Raw genomic sequence first — 20,783 nt, forward strand, 5'->3', positions numbered from 1 at the left:
AATTAATATTTCTTAAAGCAGCTCATGAGTATTTACGCTGGAGAACAAAGTAAAATCAAAAAGAAGTGACACATATTCTTGAACTTTTGAATGCCATAAATAATGCATAAATGTCAGAAATGCACACATGATAAAGCAACACCCACAACCCCCCAAAAAAGTATTTGCTTCTCATTCATTTTAATTACCTTTAAGTTACCTATTTTTAAGCTTTATCAACCAATACAACAAAAAATCAATATTCTTTACTACTAATATGGATTAGTCATTTTTAATGAAATGACTGCTAACCAATAAATTCACATATGTATGGCCATAAGTCTCTTAAAGACTTTATATATTACTTGTAGTATTCTCTTAAATATTAGGTTAGGATTATATATCCATTTATTCCATTCAAATCAAGGTATTTCAAAGTATGAAAGTGCTATGACCTAAAAAAAATTAGTCTAATTCTGAAATCCATCTCTCAACGATCTAATGTAAGAGGAGAAGAGAAGGGCCATGAAAGAGATGTCCTCTGTTGTTTGTTTCTTTTTTTTAAAGTTCTGCACTCTTGATGTACATGACTCCTCTGCCATATGAATGTAGGTGAAGACATAATTTGTAGAATAATAGGCACTAATATTACATGCTGCTTCAGTTCTGTCATATTTCCAATCCATCAAATTGATTAATGCTATAATAACTCTACACAAACCTATCATTTGTGCACTAATGAAGTCAAACTCAGTTTATCCTTAGGCAACTAGATTCCGAAAGCTCATAGATGTCATCTCTTCAGCACAGCAAGACTATTTAGACAGTGTTATATAAAAGGAGCAAGAAACATGTGTAGCCTATCTCCAAATTTGGATGGCTTACTGCCAAAGTTGCAAATGCAAATACTGCTAACATAACAAAATGTTCAAAGAGCATTCGGCAGCTCTTAAACATGGACAAGTTACTGCAAGACACACAGAGAAAAGAAGGAAATTTGTTAATTTGACATAAATATTATACTAATGATATCAGTGATATCAACAAAGATACCATGTTCAAAACCCATCAAGTTTTAGGCAATATATGAAGGTTTCATTTAGAATAGATTTTTAAGATGTTTAGACTTAAAATATGATGATATGGGACTTTATCAAAACTGGAATTTTAAGGGCTATGTATTAAATTCAAAAGAAAATCAACCTGCAGACTATAGTGCAAGTCAAAAATAACACTATATAATGATGATCATGAAATTATTAAATAGTAATGCCCCTTAAATAGTGTTTCATAGGGAATGTTTAATGATATGATACAAGATGTGTAAGCAGAAGTGACTCTTCCCACAAAAGGTATTTAAAACCATTTTCCCATTACCTCAATAGTCAGAGATTAGTGTTTATGTCAGAAAATGGCATTGGAGAACAGGAAAGTGCAGCGTCACACTGTCATTTCCATAAACGTTTAAAAAAAAAAAAAGCAGGCAGTATTGTGTAGCACAGTGGTAAGGCTACTTAAAAAACACACTTGCAAGCAGGTGTAGATACAAAGATATAGACTACCGTCAATTAAAATAGAAATCCTGAAGCAGAAAGCAAACATTCTAGGACAAAATAGGTAAGTATTAGACATAAATACAAAAGTAGTCCTAGATTCCAGAAGATTCTTCTAGAAGAAGATTCAGACCAGAACTATTCCTTTGGCTACATATCATCATAAGTTTTTAGGAAAAAGAAACTTACAGACTGACATAAGAGTCTACTACTGTATATCCATTATTGCTTGTTGCATACAGGTTGAGTATCCCCTACCCAAAATTCCTGACACTAGAAGTGTTTCAAATTTTGGATTTTTCTCACATTTTGGAATACTTGCATTATATACTTACCAGCTAAGCAACCCTAACCCAAAATCAAAATCCAAAACACTTCAATAAGCATTTCCTTTGAGCATCATGCTGGCACTCAAAAAAAAACTTGGATTTTGGAGCATTTTCAGATTTTGGACTTTCAAATTGGGGATACTCAGTGTATATAAATATGTATAGTAAATTATACATATATCTTATTTCAGAAAGTAAATTTAGCCACAGCTACAAATCAGTTTTACCATTCATTCAATAAATACATTGAATGCATATAACGTGTCAGGCACCATTCTAAGAGCTAAAGGCAAAATTACAAAGAAAACCAAGTAACTGCCCATAAGGCACTTCTATTTTAGAGGTACATGTGGCCTGTCTCCTTATGTGTACCTTTACAATGCCTGAAGTTAAAACCACTAAAAAATACTGAAGTCTACCTCATTATGACAATATTATCTGGTATACATATAACAAGGCTTAATTCTGTTTGGGCTACACATTACACAAAAACCAAGAAAAAAACATACACGACAGTGTATAATCTCCAAAATACCAAATGAATTCCAATTTACTGAACTACGGCAAATAACTCAAATAATATTCCACAAATAACTCACTATCTCCAGCAACCCATTCATTTGGAACAAGGTAGTAAGCAAAAGATTAAAATGACCCAGAGTGGGCTGGGTGTGATGGCTCATGCCTGTAATCCCAGCACTTCGGGAGGCTGAAGTGGGTGAATCACCTGAGGTCAGGAGTTCGAGACCAGCCTGGCCAACATGGTGAAACCTCATCTCTACTAAAAATACAAAATATAAAATTAGCAGGGCATGGTGGCGCATACCCATAATCCCAGCTACTTGGGAAGCTGAGAGGCAGGAGAATCGCTTGAACCTGGGAAACGGAGGTTGCAGTGAGCTAAGATCGTGCCACTGCACTCCAGCCTGGGCAACCAGAGCGAAACTTCATCTCGAGAATTAAAAAAAAAAAAAAAAAAAAAAAAGACTCAGAGTGAGTAATAATGAATGAATGAGGACAGTAGAATACCCAAGGCAGATGGGTCTTAATACCCTGCCATTCTAGAAGCACAAGATGAAAAGCAACAAAGATTGAAAACACAGAAAAATGAAGGCAGAACTTCCCTCTCACAACCAAAGTTGGAGCCCAATAAAACCAGAGAATAACTAGAATCTATCTCCCGGCCAAATGCAAACTAGACTTCTATTTAGGCAGATGATGATTATGATAATGATAGCAATTAAGATTCCGCAAAACTCATACAGCATATATCCAAAATATGTAAGAAACTCTTACAACCCTGTAATAAAAAGACAACATAACCCAATTTTTAAAATTGAGCAAGGAATGTGAATAGCCATTTTTCCAAAGGAGATATACAAACCGCCAAAAAGCACATGAAAAGATACTCACCATCATTAGTCATTAGGGAAATACAAATCAAAACCACCATGAGATGCCACTTCACACCCAATAAGAAGGTTATAATCAACAAGACAGACAATAACAAATGTTTTGCAAATGTGGAGAAATTGAAAATTCTCACATGTTGCTTGGTGGGACCATGAAAAGTCTGGCAGTTTCTCAAAATGTTAAAACACAGAATTTTACCATATGACCCAACAATTACACTCCTATGTATTCACCCAGGGGAAATAAAAATAAATATCCACATAAAGACATATATACAAATGTTCATAGTAGCATTATTCACAATCGTCAAAAAGGAAAGCAACTCAAGCGTTCATTAACTGGTGAATCGACAGACAAAACGCAGTATATCCATATGATGGAATACTTTTTGGCAATAAGAACCAAGTAAGTACTGATACATGCTACAACATGAATACATGGATGAACCTCAAAAACCATTACGTCCAATAAAAAAAAAAGCCAGACACAAAAGAAAACATATGATTCCATTTACATGACATGTCCAGAAGAGGCAAATCTACAGAAACAGAGTAGACCAATGGTTGACTCAAGTTGGTGGTGGCAATGAGGAGTGGCTGCAAATGGGCAAGAAGTTTCTTTTGGAGGTGATGGAAACCTACTGTTAGACTGTGGTAACTGGAGAGGTGAGTGGAAAATTAAAAAAAAGATTGTGGTAATAGTCACACAATTATGTAAATATACTAAAAATCATTGAATTATAAATTTAAAAGGGTATGTGAATTATATCTCAAGAAAGCTGAATAGAAAATCTTAAAAGACTTATTGTACTTACTGTACATGTAAGTGTTTGACATATATTAAACACCCCACAACTTTATGAGGTAGATACTATTATTATTTTCCCAATTTTACAATAAGAAAACTGAGGCACAAGCATAAGTAGTTTGTCCAAAGTCACAATGCTAGTAAGTGACAGCAGCCAGGATTTGAACCCAAGTAGTATTACTCTACGGTGAACACACAACTAAATTAGCTAACCTCCTGCAGAGCTCACAAATAAACATTCTTGGGTAATAATTATTAGAATTAAAGCAATTATAATTATCTTACAACAGTAGTTCTCAACTCTTCCTGTACACTTGAGGAACTTGATACAGTTATGTATTTCCTAAACTCAAATTCTGATACTGTAGAGATGAGGACCAAAAATCTGCATCTTTAACAAGCATTCCTGGTAAATCTGATGCAGATGGTCTGTGAACACCACAACAAAGACTATCCTAGAGACACAGATGGCACTTGAGATAAGATTATGTTCTTTTTATCTCTTTCATTCATTTATCTCAGAGAAAATGGTAGTAAGGATGTGTGTAGATAAATTTTTTTCAAGAATATTTTTGACCATCTTTTTCTCCTTAAGCATTGTGGCTATGGCTTAAAGCCATGTTTTAAAACATGCCTTAGTATAACATGTTGCTATTTTACAATGTTCAAGAAAAAGCCTTTAAGATAAATGAACTCAGGCCACACTTACTTTGGAATCAAAGTGGTAACACGATAGTTTTTCCATTAAAAGTAGTAGATAAGGAAAGTAAAAATCAGTTAGGAATTATGAGTATCAGTTGTGATATCTATCTATTTATAACTAGAGATCAATTTCAAAATGGTATTCAAGGACCAATTTCATAAACCTGACAAACTTCTAGAGGTTAACAAGGGTCAAGAAAACAAATTCACAGCACCAACAAGCCAATAACTCAGGGTAAAGTAAATAAATACAAGTCAAATTTAAAACCTTCCATTCTTTCTTAATAAGTATGTATGTGTCATGTTCTCAAATGGTTATGTTTAGACTTTGATCCATTATAAAAATAATCCATCATAGCTGGACATGGTGGTGTGCACCTATAATACCAGCTACTTGGGAGGCTGAAGCAGAAGGATCCCTTAAGCCCAGAAGTTTGAGGCATGCCTGGGCAACATAACAAGACTCCATCACAAAAGAAAAAAAAAATCCATTATTTTCATTAATTTCCAATAAAAAGCAGGCCAACTGCATATGATTATGATAAATTAACAGAGAAGAGTCTTGTAGTTGGTACTCAAACTTTTAATTTTCATTTTCAAAATGGTAATCTGAAATTTAAAATGACTGTGCTTTTCGCAGAACTAAAAATGAATATGAGATCAACAGCAGATCTATAGAAAAACAGCTGGTTAAGAGTAAAGGTCCAAGCCATCTGGCCAAAAAACAGATACAAAAACAGCCCCACACAACTATCAGACCTCAACAACATTAACCTTCACAGTGCGATAGTTTAATGGTTCTCTAAATCTAACTCTAGAGATAGAAAACAAATATCCTTCAAACTAAGTAGTTCTTCCCATCTAAACCAAATACAATCACTGTAATGATAGCATCTATTTTTTTTTAAGTATCTACTACGTGATTATGGTTCCAGGTACTGTACATATACTTTGCTATCTCATATCAAGCTAGCTAACCAAAAAACTATTCCTCTTCCTTCATTACTCCCAGCTAGTTATAGAACAAATTATCCCCCACAGAGAATCTGACTTATTATTATACTGCCTGAAATGTTAACAAAACTAAGATTCTCCAAGAAGAAAACAGGAAATGAGGTAACAGTCTTTCCATCAAAGACTTTCCCTATGAATATGAGAACACAGTAGAAAATGCTCAGAGGAGTCCCCCTAAAAAATATTAAAAGCATTTAAATGAACAAACAGGTGATAAACATCCAAAATGTACCCAAAACTATACTACAAAGACAAAGATGAATATAAAACTATCATTGCCCTCTAGGATCTAATTTTGTTGAGCAAGTGAAGAACAAAGAGGGAGTTGGGATTAGGGGTGACTAAGGTACACATAACCATTTAAAATACATTAAGCAAATACAGGTGGTGTAGGGAAAAAACATACATTTCAGAGTCACACATACCTGGCTTCCCCTCCCAATTCTACAACTGATTGTATGAGTTATCTTGGCCAAACTGGTTAACCTATTCCTGTCTCAATTACCTCACTGTAAAAGAGGGAAATATTAATTATCTTGTTAGGTTATTGGAAGAATAAAACTAGATTGGCCAGGCGTGATGGCTCATGCCTGTAATCCCAGCACTTTGAGAGGCCAAGGTGCCCAGATCAAAAGGTCAGGAGTTTGAGACCAGCCTGACCAACATAGTGAAACCCCTTCTCTACTAAAAATACAAAAATTAGCCAGGCGTGGTGGTGCGCGCCTATAATTCCAGCTACTCAGGAGGCTGAGGCAGGAGAATCGCTTGAACCCAGAAGATGGAGGTTGCAGTGAGCTGAGATCGTGCCACTGAACTCTAGTCTGGGCAAAAGAGCAAGACTCCATCTCAAAAAAAAAAAAGTAGATAAACTATGTAAGTACCCTATAAAGTCTCCAGCTCACAGCATATTTTCAATCAATAATTCTTAATATCCACATTAGAACAAAAGTGTGTATAAAGCCCATAGAAATATTCATGAAGAAATAACTAAATTTGCCTGAGGAAAACAAGAAAGAATTCACAAAAGGAGATGAAATCTGAATTGGATCCAAAAAAAGAATCCAAAGCATGCCAGATAGAAGGTAGGGGGCATGAAGATGAGTTTAGATATCTACCAAAAACCTAACACCCCCAACGCAGTTTGAGGAAAGGGAGGCAAAATGTTCAGCAAAGGCTTACTAAACTAGATACCTCTGTGCAGATTTCTACTATAGGATATAGCTCTTCATATTAAAACGATCTATTTCTGCAAAAGAATATAAGCTCACGAAAGGCAAGAATTGTTACTTATTTTTGCACTCCCAGCACCTGGCAGAGCACCTAGCATAAATTAGGTACTCAACAAACATATTCTGCAGAAAATACAAGCAGGTCTTTTGCTATCTAAAGCCTGAAAGGTATCTGACAGCCAAAAAAAAAAAAAAAAAAAAAAAAAAAAAACTGTTAAAACTCTAAAAATAAAATCACTGAACCAATTTAAGGAATGATAACATCTCAACAATGGGTACCAAATTCAACAGTGTAAACTCAAGAATTCACTTTCTCTCCAAATCATTCAGTGGTTCCTAACCAAAGACACACAGAGTATTTGAAAACTATACTTTTCTTAACTCCATCCTCAATTTTTCCATATAATAGGCCTTTGGTGAGAATAAAGGAGTATTCGTATATGCATGCATGTTTGGGCAAGCATCACTAGCTTCAGAGAGGTCCAGAGGTAACTAATTACAATGTACAAGACCACCCACGCTACTCACCCCCAACTCCCCATCTATCCCCATCCTTCTTTAGAACCTCTATTCAGTCATGAGTGTGCCTTGTCAGTTCCCAGATCTAACGAAAAGAGGCAGTACCACCTTGGTTACTGTGGCAAAGTATATGTCTTAAATACGTCCACAACAGTAATTCCTGTCCTACAATTCTCCTTCCCTTGAATCTGGGCCGGCTTGTAGCTCCACTGTAACCCACAGAATATTGTGGAAGTGATGCTGCAGGACAATTGAGAGTAGGTTATAAAAGGTGATGCAACTTCTACCTTGCTAGCTTAGGCACTTGTATGTGGTACACTGAGTCACTACATAAAAAGTCTGACTACTCTCAGGCCACCAAGCTGTGAGGAAGCCAAGCCACATGAAGCCACATGTAAGCATTCCAGAAAACTACCCCAGCTGAAGTTCTAGCCAGAATCAATTGTCAGATATATAAGTGAAGATGCTTCCAGATGTTTCCAACCCTCAACCACTGGATCATTCCCAGCCTTTGAGTCTTTTCAGCTGAAGACCCAGACATCATGAGTGAGAGACAAACCATCTTTCCTGTGCTGTATACGGCACCCAATACATAAATAACCCTATCTTAGAAAAAGACTCCACCTTACATTTAAAAAGGCATCATGCCAACAGGGACCACATGTTCATCTAATCAACAGAGACTACACGTACCAACCAGATAAAGACATAACCAGACACACTTTTTACTATCAGTCCTCACCAGAAGATTTGAGGGCCATAAAAAGAGCAGAACTCCACCAACTCAAGATGGCCATCTTAAGACACTGTCTGGCAGTCACTCAAGATCAGCACCCAGCATCTGCTGCCAAATGCTCTGCCCAAATCAAGAACTCTTCCTTGCAAGACACTGACAACTGTCCAAATAAGCCCAGGACACTATCCTTGTCCATGACGCTCTCCTTAGACTGGTTCATTATATCTTTTCCTGTCTCCTTTTCTCTTGATGTTAAATGTTACTGTTTGATGTGGAAATTTTAATCCATAACATTTATATATTAAGTATACTACTACGTGCGGTTTGCAATATTGACTGACTTGTGGATTGGTTTAGTCTATGTGCCACAGCTCTGACTACTGAGTCAACAGGTAGTACTAAGGAGAATTGCCTCCTTAAGCAACTCGATGTTTCTTATTGCTTTTATGACTGAATAAGCATCAATAAAAGTCTGACCTTGTGGAAAGACACAAATGTGTGTGGATATGGTTATGTCTCACCTTGTGCCACTCGCAACATGTGCCCTGTCTGGATTACTAACCCACAGGATCCATGAACATAAGAAAGTGGCTGTTATACACCCCTAAATTTAGAGTGGTTTGTTACACCGCAAAAGTAACTTGACAGTTAAGACTTTTGATAGTTACTATTAATCACACAAAACGTTGACTCATCTGAAGCTTCAGAATTCCCTGTTTATCTAAATCAGTTACTAAGCTGACTCCTGACATCGTTTATAAATTCCACTTTACTGCTTCAGACATAGATTTTGACACTTGCACTTTCCCTCCAGTCAGTTTCACTTTATTAATCCAGTATCTTCAATCTTTGCCTTCCTGAAATCTCACTGTATCTCCAATTTGCTGACCGCATCACCATGACTCCTTGACCTCCAGGATTTGGTACCCAGTGACTAGAATGGCTTACAACCATCTTTAAAAACTGACCTGAATGGCAGTTGCTATATTATTCACAGATTGAGGAAACAAAAGAGACTCCAAGAGAGAAACAACTCTAGCTAAAGTCAAATCTAACTATATCTTTTCATAAAAGTCAGACCAATAGTCATTTACCTATGATACAAAGATAATCCAAAACAGTAAATAATGAAAGCATACTTTATATTTGCCTTTAATCTGCATTCTGTAATTTCTCACACATTAGCACCTTTTCTAAATATTTATTTTAATATTAAAATTATTTTACATTTTCCAAACAGCCACCAAATGCTAGTAAAATCAGTGCAAGTAGATGGCAAAAAGGAGAAAACTGCTTAGGGAGAAAATACATCAAAAATAATTCACAATCTCAATGTAAGAACAAATGTCAATTATCACTTAAATAGTTAACATTATGTAACTAGTTCTCCTGGACTAGCCAAATTAGAATCTTAAATCGATGAACAGTAGTAACAGTAACAGTTAAAATAACAATGATAGCATCTAATGAAAAACTAGATAGCAACTTTTATTTTCATGTTATTTCTTATAAAGACACATAATCTTTCTTCAAATGTATAAAATAAGAAAGTTAGAAACATTACTTATAAGTCATGATGCCAAAACATTTTTCTATAACATAAAAGCTAACAATCAAAAGAAATGGAGATCAAAAAATGGCTGGATCATTGAAGAGTCAGCCACCAATATTACTTTACAGAAATAAACACTGTTTGAATAATAATGGCCTCTTCATGTTATAAAAATGATACAATTTATTCATATAAAGTTCTAATTAGTGCTCTAAATTGACCAGGTAATAAAATATGACCATGTGGGGGTAAATACCATTGTAATACTCAAAGATACTATATCCACTGGAATAAACATACACATCAAAAGTCTATTTTTTTCCATCTAAAGACAGATTAAGTTATGAAGAAATTATTTGGCTTATACAAGTTCTTAGACATAAAATATATAATCAGCAAAAAAACATAGCTAAGTGCATAAAAACAGTGAAATGCATTTTATGGTTTCTATTTTGCCAACACAGTTACAGCTAATGAGAATTGTCATGACAAAATGATTGTTTTTATGAAAAGAAGCTTCTTTATTACTAACCAATCAAATTTCATTTTATTACTGATGTAAAAAAGTTCAAAACCATCATTCATTTATAGAGCATATAAAAATAAGAAAAGTGTTCAAGAATAGAGGAGAGGCTCATTTACAAAGCAACAAAAAATTAAAGCATGCATTTCTCTTACTAGCAAGGCAAATACTTCTCTTCTACATATAAATGTCTATTGCTGGATTTTCTGAATATTATAACTTCTGTCTTTGAACAAAAAAATGAGAAGCCTGAATTTTCAATATCTCATCTGTATTTGACATCTTCAGTCCATCTGATAACCGCTTATCAAGACATTTCAAAAGTGTTTGAAAAATATTAAGAAGTTTGGTGGCATTTTCTTTCAATTTTCACCAAAATATGGCAAGCTTGGGCTAATATTAATAACTCAAAAGTCTTCAAGTAAGACTGACAGATTTTATGGGGCACCCATCACCAAAGTTTTAAGTTAACAACTAAAAATCACGTAATTTCAGAGTATAATATGTTAATAAATCACATTAAGAAAATTAAACTCGCCGGGCGCGGTGGCTCAAGCCTGTAATCCCAGCACTTTGGGAGGCCGAGAGGGAAAGGCCGGAGCAGGAAAAAGCGAAGAATCAACGAAAAAGTAGTCAGGAGATCGAGAACATCCTGGCTAACACAGAGTTGAAACCCCATCTACTTAACTAAAATACTAAAAAACTGAGAACACGGAGAGCAGAAAAAGTAGTGCGGCACAGCCTGTAAGTCCCAGACTACTTCGGGAGGACTGAAGGCAGAAAACAGAGTGAATGGCGTAAACCCAGAGGCGGAGACATCGCAAGTGAGACTGGAAGATCACGGCCAGCTGCCTCCTCCAGCTGCTGGGGCGGCAGGAGCGGGACTCCGGTCTCAAAAAAAAAAAAAAAAAAAAAAAAAAGAAAAATGTAAACTCAAATTTACAGCCTATGAACTATTCCACCTTTGAAGGGATCTTATTATCCAAGTTTTCAAAAATTTACATAACATTGCTCTTAAGAATTTAGTTTTGGCCAGGTGGGGTGGCTCACACCTGTAATCCCAGCACTTTGGGAGGCCGACGCGGGCAGATCACATAAGGTCAGCAGTTCAAGACCAGCCTGGCCAACACGGTGAAACCCCGTCTTTACTGAAAATACAAAAATTAGCGAGGTGTGGTGGTGGGCACCTATAATCCCAGTTACTTGGGAGGCTGAGGCAGGAGAATCACTTGAACCTGGGAGGCAGAGGTTGCAGTGAGCCGAGATTACCCCACTGCACTTCAGCCTGGGCAACAGAGCAAGACTCCATCTCAAAAAAAAAAAAAATTAGCTTCAACCTACTCAGGAATACAGCATAATAAAGTATAGGATCCACTGCTGTCAATAAACTATATCTTGCCTCTAGTGTGAAGTATAACCTATTTTGTCACTGTTTTGCTTTACCATCTGCACCATTCAATCTCAGCTTCGTATCTCCAAAGTCATAAGCACAACTGTGTAAGATTATTCATATGACTAATATGATTTTTTTTTAATTCTCTGAAACTTAACGGTCAGTTCAATAACTTTTTAATAATTCCTCAGTGAATTCCTCAATACTGGAAAATCCCCAAAATACTACGTAAAAATAACAAAATATCTTTATTTTCAAGAGCAAAAGATTTAAGGCTGGGCACGGTGGCTCACACCTGTAATCACAGCACTTTTGGGAGGCCGAGGTGGGCAGATCACCTGAGGTTGGGAGTTCGAGACCAGCCTGACCAATCTGGAGAAACCAGGCCTCTACTAAAAATACAAAATTAGCCAGGTGTGGTGGCACATCCCTGTAATCCCAGCTACTCAGGAGTATGAGGCAGGAGACTCACTTGAACCCAGAAGGCAGAGGTTGTGATGAGCCAAGATCACGCCATTGCACTCCAGCCTGGGCAACAAGAGCAAAACTCCATCTCAAAAAAAAGAATTTAATGCACTGTATTTTTTCAATTATCTGTTGCACCTGTCATCACTAAATATTCTGATACATGGATGTACAAACCTTTACCATCATTTTCTTCACTGTGAGCAATAGCATCACTTCTATATTACAAAAGCCAAACCTATATTTTGTACTTCCTTTAGCCTCTGGAACTCTTCTGAATGCTTTTACAGTCCAGATTCCCCAGTACTCATGTGAAGAGAGACGGAATGAAAGCACTTTATTACCAATATAAAAACAAATTTTTAAGAACATACCCGTTTTGATCACACTTACTTTCAAGATGCTTACATATGGGTTCCATGGAACCCTGCAAAACTACTTTCCTAGCTCATACTATAAATTAATGCTACTGCTTAAATGAAGTTATTAATAAATTTAAATAATTAAGCACCCAAATGCCCACAATGAGATAAATGGAATATTCCGACCATATCTTTTTTCATCCTTTTTTTTTTGTTTTTTTTTTTTTTTTTAAGTTTTACATTTTTTTTTTTTTTTCTTTTTTTTTGAGCACGATCCTCACTCTGTCGCCAGGCTGGGATGCAGTGGCCGATCTAACTCATCTGCAACTCCCGCCTCCGGTATACGCATTGTCTCCTGCCTCACCTCCCGAGTAGCCCTGGGGACTACAGGGCGCCCGCCACGTTTCGCCCCGGCTAGTTTTTTTCGCGTAATTTTTAGCGGTAGAGATGGGGGTTTCACCGGTGCTAGCCAGGATGGGTCTCGAGTCGTCCCGACCTCGTGTCCGCCGTCTGGCCCTCACAAAGTGGCTGCGATACAGTGGCTTGAGCCACCGCGCCCGGCCTCTTTTTTCATCCTTTATATAGTTTACTGAGCTTCTAAATAAAGAACAGAACAGATATCATGCTTATTTCAAAAGATTAATAAATTATAGTATGATGAAACTAACTGATGTGCTTAAAATATGGCAAGGCACCAGTGGAGTAATAAATCAGAAAAGATGGTATATGAGTAAAGAAAAATAAGAATACTTTGGGCATTTTCTTCTGTCCAAAATGATAATGGGATACAAGATGTTAAGAGTTAATATCCTCAAAGGACTCCTTACTATAAGATGAAAGGCTCCTGGGCAATAAAAGTAACAACAGAAAGTAACATGTACTGAACATTTATTATCGACCACCCTATACTAGACACTTAATATACATTGTAAAATCTATTATCCCCTTTTACAAATGAGGAAACTGAGGACTAGAAAGGCCTGTCCAAGATCACAGAACAATAAGCAGGATTGAGCTTAGAACTCAGCTCTTACTCCAATGACCTTACTCCTAATCTTTATACTGAGTTTCAGAATTCATATCCACAAAATACCTATCTAACAAGACCAAATTGTTATTATTAGCAATTACATACATAAATCATTTAACACAGTAGCTCAAAAGCTTTCTGTTATTATCAGTAACCAGCTATGGCAATTCTAATTAACAGACCACCAATATGACTTACACCAAGATTCAATTTTATAATGAAGATAAACATGGCTGAAGCATATATCTTGAAATAAATATCCTGGAATAACAAAGTATTCTAGGATACATTCCTAAGTAATTTTAATAACGGCAATAACTATGTAGATGCTTCCTATTATTGAATTAAATTATATGTTATTTACAAATAACTTTTTAAAGCTTTACCAAAATTGTGTCTTTAAAGTAACGTATTATTATTTTCACCATTTTACAAATGAGAAATCTCAGGCTTAAACAGGCAGTAATTTGCCCAAGTTCACACAGCTAGGAAGTAGCTGAATAAGAACCCAGGTTAGACTTTTCACTGCAAAATCCACAGAAAGTATAAAAGCAAGGGGAAGGAAGCAATCCACACTGCAGCCAATTTCCGCTGTTTAGTGCTCTACACCTCTCTCCCTTCTTTTATGTATCTGGTGGCACTATGGAGCCCTAATACCTGGAGCCACTACTGGCACAAGGATGGGCAAGTGAGTTAGGCCTGTCCACCCAGGTACTCTACCCTTTTAGCTGCTCCAAATGTGGTCATGTAGCCCAAATGGGATTACACAATCCTCCCCTATGATATATTCATACCCAACTGACTGTAAGAACGAAATTAAAGAAAAAAAAAAATGTGAGTAATGTATTGAAAAATCTTGCCATTAAAAAAATGAAAACTTAAATATACAGGTTATAAAATATTTTTTTAACATCCAGGTCCATTTTTATCCTTCTTTTAAAATTCTAGGCCAGGCGCAGTAGCTCACACCCGTAATCCCAGAACTTTGGGAGGCTAAGGCAGGCGGATCACTTGAGGCCAGCAGTTCAAGACAAGCCTGGCCAACATGGTGAAATCCCATCTCTACTAAAAATATAAAAATTAGCTGGGCATGGTGGCAGACACCTGTAATCCCAGCTACTCAGGAGGCTGAGGCAGGAGAATCACTTGAACCCGGGAGGTAGAGGTTGCAGTGAGCCAAGATTGTGCCACTGCCCTCCAGCCTGGGTGACAAGAGTAAAACGCCATCTCAAAAAAAAAAAAAAAAAAAAAAAAAAAAAAAAAAAAAAATCTAAATCCAGTACATCATCATGTAGAGAAACAACTATTCATTCAAAAGATAACTTACCATTTCTTTCCATATTAAGCTAAAAGAAAAATTCAAAATTATCTTCCACTTTAACAAATATATTCCAAAAAACGACTGAACAGATGCATAAATATGTTTATGTAAGCACTGCTTACAACAGACCAAAATCACACACACATGTGATGGCTTTGGGACACATCAGCTTACCTACACTGAATACACTTCCCAAAATTCCCTTTCTACTACGTCTCCAGTTAAAGTGGGCTACAAGGGACATTCTCTGCCAGGTGCCGGGAAGAGAAGCGCGGCAACAGTCATTTTGTAGCAGACACACACTTCCTCCTAGCTTTTCTAATCCTAATCTAGGTGATGCCATAAAGGGATTCTGCTGATATAACTGAAGTCCCTACTTAGTTAGCTTTACATTAATCAAAAGGGAGAGTATCCTAAGTGGCCTGATTTCATCAGTTGAAAGCTCTTTAAAAAAGGTTCTAAGTCCTCCCTGGGATCAGACACTCCAAGCAGTACCCAGTCTTGCCAGTGCTCTCTTAGTCCTGGATCTCCCCATCCTGACTGCCTGCCTTGCATGCTTTGCACTTACTTTGCCAGCCCCCACATTAAGAGTCAATTCTTTGCATGTGTTTGTGTATGCACATACATGCATGTGTGTGTGTGTGGCTAAAGAAAGAAACAGATATCCTGGTACATCTGCTTCTCTGGTTGAACTAACTGATAACAACTCCCTACATACCCATCTGAGTAATACTATATTAGTAAATTTTGGCTTCTTCATTACAATGAAATACTATATAACCATTTTAAAATGATGATGTGTAATTCCATTCACAGACATGAAAAGAGATCCCAATATATGACAAAACAGGTTACAAAAAATTATGCATATTATATATTACATCAACTTTTTTAATTCAGGGAAAGAGAATGAAATAGCTTTGTTCATCAAAGTTTTAATGATGAGGATGGAATTTTAAAGTCTTAATCTGGGTGGTATGATTTCAGGTAATTTTTACTTTATCTCTGGATTGTTTTCATTTTCCATAATGGCAACATATCATTATCATTATTAGGAAAAAAAACTCGACAACAAACCTTTCTCATTTGACAGGAAAAAAACGTCAAGTAGACTTACATTAAATGGTTAAAATGGTGCCCAGAGTCTTAAAGGATGAACAGGAGTTATTCAAGCAAAGTGGACATCTCAGGCAAGGGGCAAGGAAAGAAGTGACAAGACATGAGGCTGTTCTACCGACAAACGGAAACCAACTAAATGTTAAAACAAGAGGAGGTTTTGTTTTTTTGTTTTTTTTTTTAAGGAAAATTAAAACAAAAAACCCACGAGGCTTGCAGTGCAGGGACTCTACTGGAAGGAAGCCACACTGGAAGCAGAGAAATCAATTCAGAGACTACTACAGTTATCTAAGCAAAAAATGACAAAGCTTTGAACTAAGGTAATAGCAGTAGAAATGGATAGAGTAAGTACTATTTAGGAATAATAACTGAAAAAAGTTGGCGAGGGAAATACTGGTAGTAAGGAGACAGAAGCAGTTCACTTAAACTGGGGAGTTCAGAGAAGACTTCTAAAAAGATATCCTTATGAATAAGGATCTCAAAGAAGTCACTTCAAGAATACCACAGAGAGATGCCAGATATCGTTAAACATTTCCAAAAGAAATACTCAGTGTTAGCTCATGTCCACAGGAAGGAAGGGTAATAAGCAAAGTGTTAAATACACTATAAATTAGAGCTCTCAATTACAAAAACCGATTTATAATTACTTAAGTTATAATAGGTCTACATAGACACATATCTCTAACCTGTACTACCAGAAACAGAATATTGAGAACAGTTGCTGGATTTGAGTCACATTCGTAAGTCATTTACAAGTCAAACATAGTGTTTCTGATAAATTATTACTTTAACCACTGCTATAGTCTGAATATCCCCTCCACAACTCATGCTGAAATGGAATTGCCACTCTGACAGTATTAAGAGGTGGGACTGTTCAGAGGTGATTAGGTCATGAGGGCTCCACCCTCATGAATGGATTCATCTCTTTATCCCAAGAGTAGGTTGTTATAAAAGCAAGTTCAGCCCTCTCAGTCCCTGGCTCTTGCCCTCCCTGGCCTTTTCACCTTCTGCCACAGGATAATGCAGCACAAAGGCTCGCATCAGATACTGGCACCTTGAAGCTGGAGTTCATTGCCTCCAGAAATGTGAGACTTAAATTTTTTTTCTTTATAACTTACCTAGTCTGTGGTATTCCGTTATAGCAACACAAAACAGATTAAGACAGCCTCCTTATCCATAATGTAATGTCACTTCTTGACAAAATATAATCTTAAAAATTTTAACAATTACAATCATTTAAATTACAAAACTATGCACACTATAGTAATCCAAACAATTCAGAAATAAAGTTCCTCCACCCTCTACCAACACTCTATTTTTATTATCCCAATCTCTACTTAAAATTAGTTGAATATTCTTAACATATATAAATATACGTATGTTTATATAGATTTCATGAGTTCATACAAAATATATAACTTTTTACTTAATATGACCATAGCTTTCAAGACAATGTATTTAACAAATACACCTCTTCATTTTGGATCTGTAAAATGTGACCGTATCATAATTTTGTATGTTTTGACAAATAATAACCGTGTATATTTAGGAGGTACAATGTGGTATTTTGATCTAAAGAATAAATCAAAGAATAGAAAGAATAAATCAAGCTAATTAATATATCCGTCACCACACCAACTTAAATTTTTGTGGTGAGAATATTATAAATCTAAGCCTTTAGTAATTTTGAAATACATAATACATTATTATTAACTGTGCTCACCTTGCAGTGCAATAGATCACTAAAATTTTTTCTTCTAGTCTAACATACTTTGTTCACTTTGATCAACATCTCCTCTTCTCCATTCCTCTTCCCCATCTCCCACCTCTGTCCCCTCAGCCTCTGGTAACCACCTTTGTGTTGTTTCTAGGAGATCAACTTTCTTAGATTTCCCTAAAAAGATTAGATTTTAGATCACTACTTGTCTTTCTGTCTAGCTCATTTCATTTAGCATAATGTCCTCCCGATCCATCCATTCTTTCACAAATGATAGGGTTTCCTTCTTTTTTAAGGCTGAATAGTATTCCATTGTATCTTATATACATTTTCTTTATCCATTCATCCACTGATAAACACCTGGGTGGCTTCCATACCTTGGCTATTGTAAATACTGCTGCAATGAACATGGGAGTGCACATACCTCTTAGACAATTTCAATCCCTTTGGATACATGACCATAAGTGGAATTGCTGGACTGGTACACAATAATTTGACATATATTTAAAACATTTCTAATTTTTCGCTATTACAAATAATGCTGCAATTAATATTATTGTATATTTCTTTAAGTACTGGTCTTTACATTTCTATCAGATAAACCCCCATAAGTAGAATTTTCAGGACAGAGAATGTCATTTTAATAAATATTGCTACATTAAGTTACCAAAAAGTAATACTAACTTACAGAACCAATAGTTTGAGAGTAACTGTTTTCCCCATGCCCTATTAGTACTAGAAATCATATTCACTTTTGTCCATCTGATGAGGGGGCGGGAGGATGCTATACATTATTAGTGACACAGAACATCTTTTCATCTGTTCACTGTCCATCTATATTTCACCCTTTTGTGAAATGCCTGTTCCAATCCTTTGTCCTTGATTCTGTTGGTTTGTCTTCTTCTTATTTGTAGTAACTTAAGAAGTCTTTTATCAAAGTTTTAAAATTCTTTCTGCAATCAAATCTGCCAATTTTTTCTCTTATGGATTATGAATTCTTAAGTTTTGCTTAGACCTCTTCTGCTATCCAAGAATTATTAAAATAATCTATGTTTTCCCCTAATTATTTTATTACAATTTTGTTGTTTTATATTTAGATCTTTAATCTATCTGGAATTTATTCATGTGGTGTAATGACTTACGAGTTGTTCCAACACCATTTATTGAATTATCCATCTTTCAATGCTTCCTCCTAGAGTAACAGATCACTACAAATAACTAAGACGGCAGACAGACAAAATGCCTAGAAATGTCTAAACGTCACTACTTAAAGCAGTATCAAAAGTTTATTAAAAGACATTCATCATTTTCTCATTAAAAGAAATCACACATTAGGACACATGCACATAGTGAACCACTCTCAACATACACTGTGAAGTTTTTTTTTTTTTAACATAGTAGCAAACTAAATTAAATTAAATCGCTGATCTAACTATATAAGCCTGATTTTGTTTTCAATATGAATGGTAAAAATGGAAATAATCATTCCTTGAAATCTCAAGATTAGTCATTGATTTGGGTTACAAATATTTACTGAGCACCAACTTACTATGAATACAATGGGGAATAAAATAAGTTTGATCCCTACTTTCAAGAAGCTTGCAATCTAGTAGGAGCTTCTCTCTTCTAGAAAATAATATTTTCAAGTGAAGAAGGAAAAAAAAGAAATGTATGTTTACACAAACACAAAACAGTAAAAAACATTCCGGCAAATTTTATGACACATTCTGTACTTCCCATTTCCAAAATACTATCTTATTACTTCAAATGTACCTATTTATTGTGGTGACTGTCTTCATAACTGTACTCATGTTGAAAACACTGCTAGGGAGTTATGACTAATTCTATCAGCCTATATCTCAAAGTACCTATGTTTGGTCTCCTCACTTTCTCAACAATATTTAATTTCTTTCATGGCAATAAATAAGAACCTCAATAAGAGAAATCAGAAATCTATATACATCAGTCATTTTCAGTGCACCGACTCTAAGGTATTTCTTTAAAGTACAAGCAGATTTAAAAATATTTCAATGAATCCGCGCAGACGTGGTGGCAGGTGCCCATAATCCCAAATACTCGGGAAGCTAAGGCAGGAGAATTGCTTGAACCCGGGAAGCGGAGGTTGCAGGGAACCCAGGTCATGCTACTGCACTCCAACCTCGGTGACAAAAGAAAAACTCCGTCTCAAAAAATAAATAAATAAATAACTCCTAGTCTTAGCAAATGGCACTACTGTGTCGCTGGGAGAGGAAGCAAGAAGTCTGATGTTCCCTCAACAATAGGTAACAACTGATTAGTGACAGTCACCTTAAACTTTGGGTACCAAGACCCAGAAACTACCCCTCCTCTTAGACTGAAGCGTTCAGATGCTTGTCCCTGTGGTCACGCCCCCCACAATCCAAGGCCGCCTCCTCATACTCCAGCACCTCCCAAAGGAATGGGGAGGTGGGACAAAGTACCGCCCAAGGGAAGGAGACGGGACTCCAGCTCCTGCGGAGTGAGTGACCTTGGCCAAGTGTCTCCTTCTTAGTTTTCCCATACGTGAGATAAGGTTGGTAGTCCGTCCCTGCCTCCACCCTCCGGGCTGGGTTCAGCGTATAATGCCACAAGGGTGGAGGAATGCTCCAGCCCTGTACCCCACGCGGCTCCCCGAGACCGCGCCGCCACCTTCTGGGTCTACGGCCACCCGCGCTACCTGCAATCTGGGAGACGAAGGCTTCCGCCACTAGAGACATGTCGGCTGGGAGGCCCTGCGCCCGTGTGCCTGCCCCCCACGGGCCTCAGCGTCCTCCACCGCAAACCTGGCGACTCTCGGCAGTTAACGAGCCTAGCCCCGCCGAGGTTCAGCCCCGCAAAGCCCACTGCAACAGCACCGGCAACTACAGTGACGCCCCGAAGGTTACCGCCAGGCCCGGCTAAGAACTTCCGGCGCAGCCGATAACGACACTCGAGCGCTTCCGCCGGCCCCGCCCCCGCGCCGTCCTACCGGGCGCAGGCGCTGCGAGCTGCGTCCCCCCGATTCC

The 20,783-nt window shown here is 36.9% G+C and overlaps 1 protein-coding gene across 1 annotated transcript in view; it reads right to left on the reverse strand.

Moving 5' to 3' along the window:
* Positions 1-20,730, reverse strand: part of MTX2 (metaxin 2) — a 71,284-nt gene extending 50,554 nt beyond the window's left edge. The window contains exon 1 of the mRNA XM_017868298.1: positions 20,456-20,730. Coding sequence (XP_017723787.1) covers positions 20,456-20,495 — 40 coding nt within the window. The 5' untranslated portion in view covers positions 20,496-20,730. The remainder of the gene's footprint in view (positions 1-20,455) is intronic.
* Positions 20,731-20,783: the final 53 nt, after the last annotated feature.

This window comes from Rhinopithecus bieti, unplaced genomic scaffold (assembly GCF_001698545.2).
Source record: "Rhinopithecus bieti isolate Rb0 unplaced genomic scaffold, ASM169854v2 scaffold_3062, whole genome shotgun sequence".
NCBI lineage: Eukaryota > Metazoa > Chordata > Mammalia > Primates > Cercopithecidae > Rhinopithecus > Rhinopithecus bieti.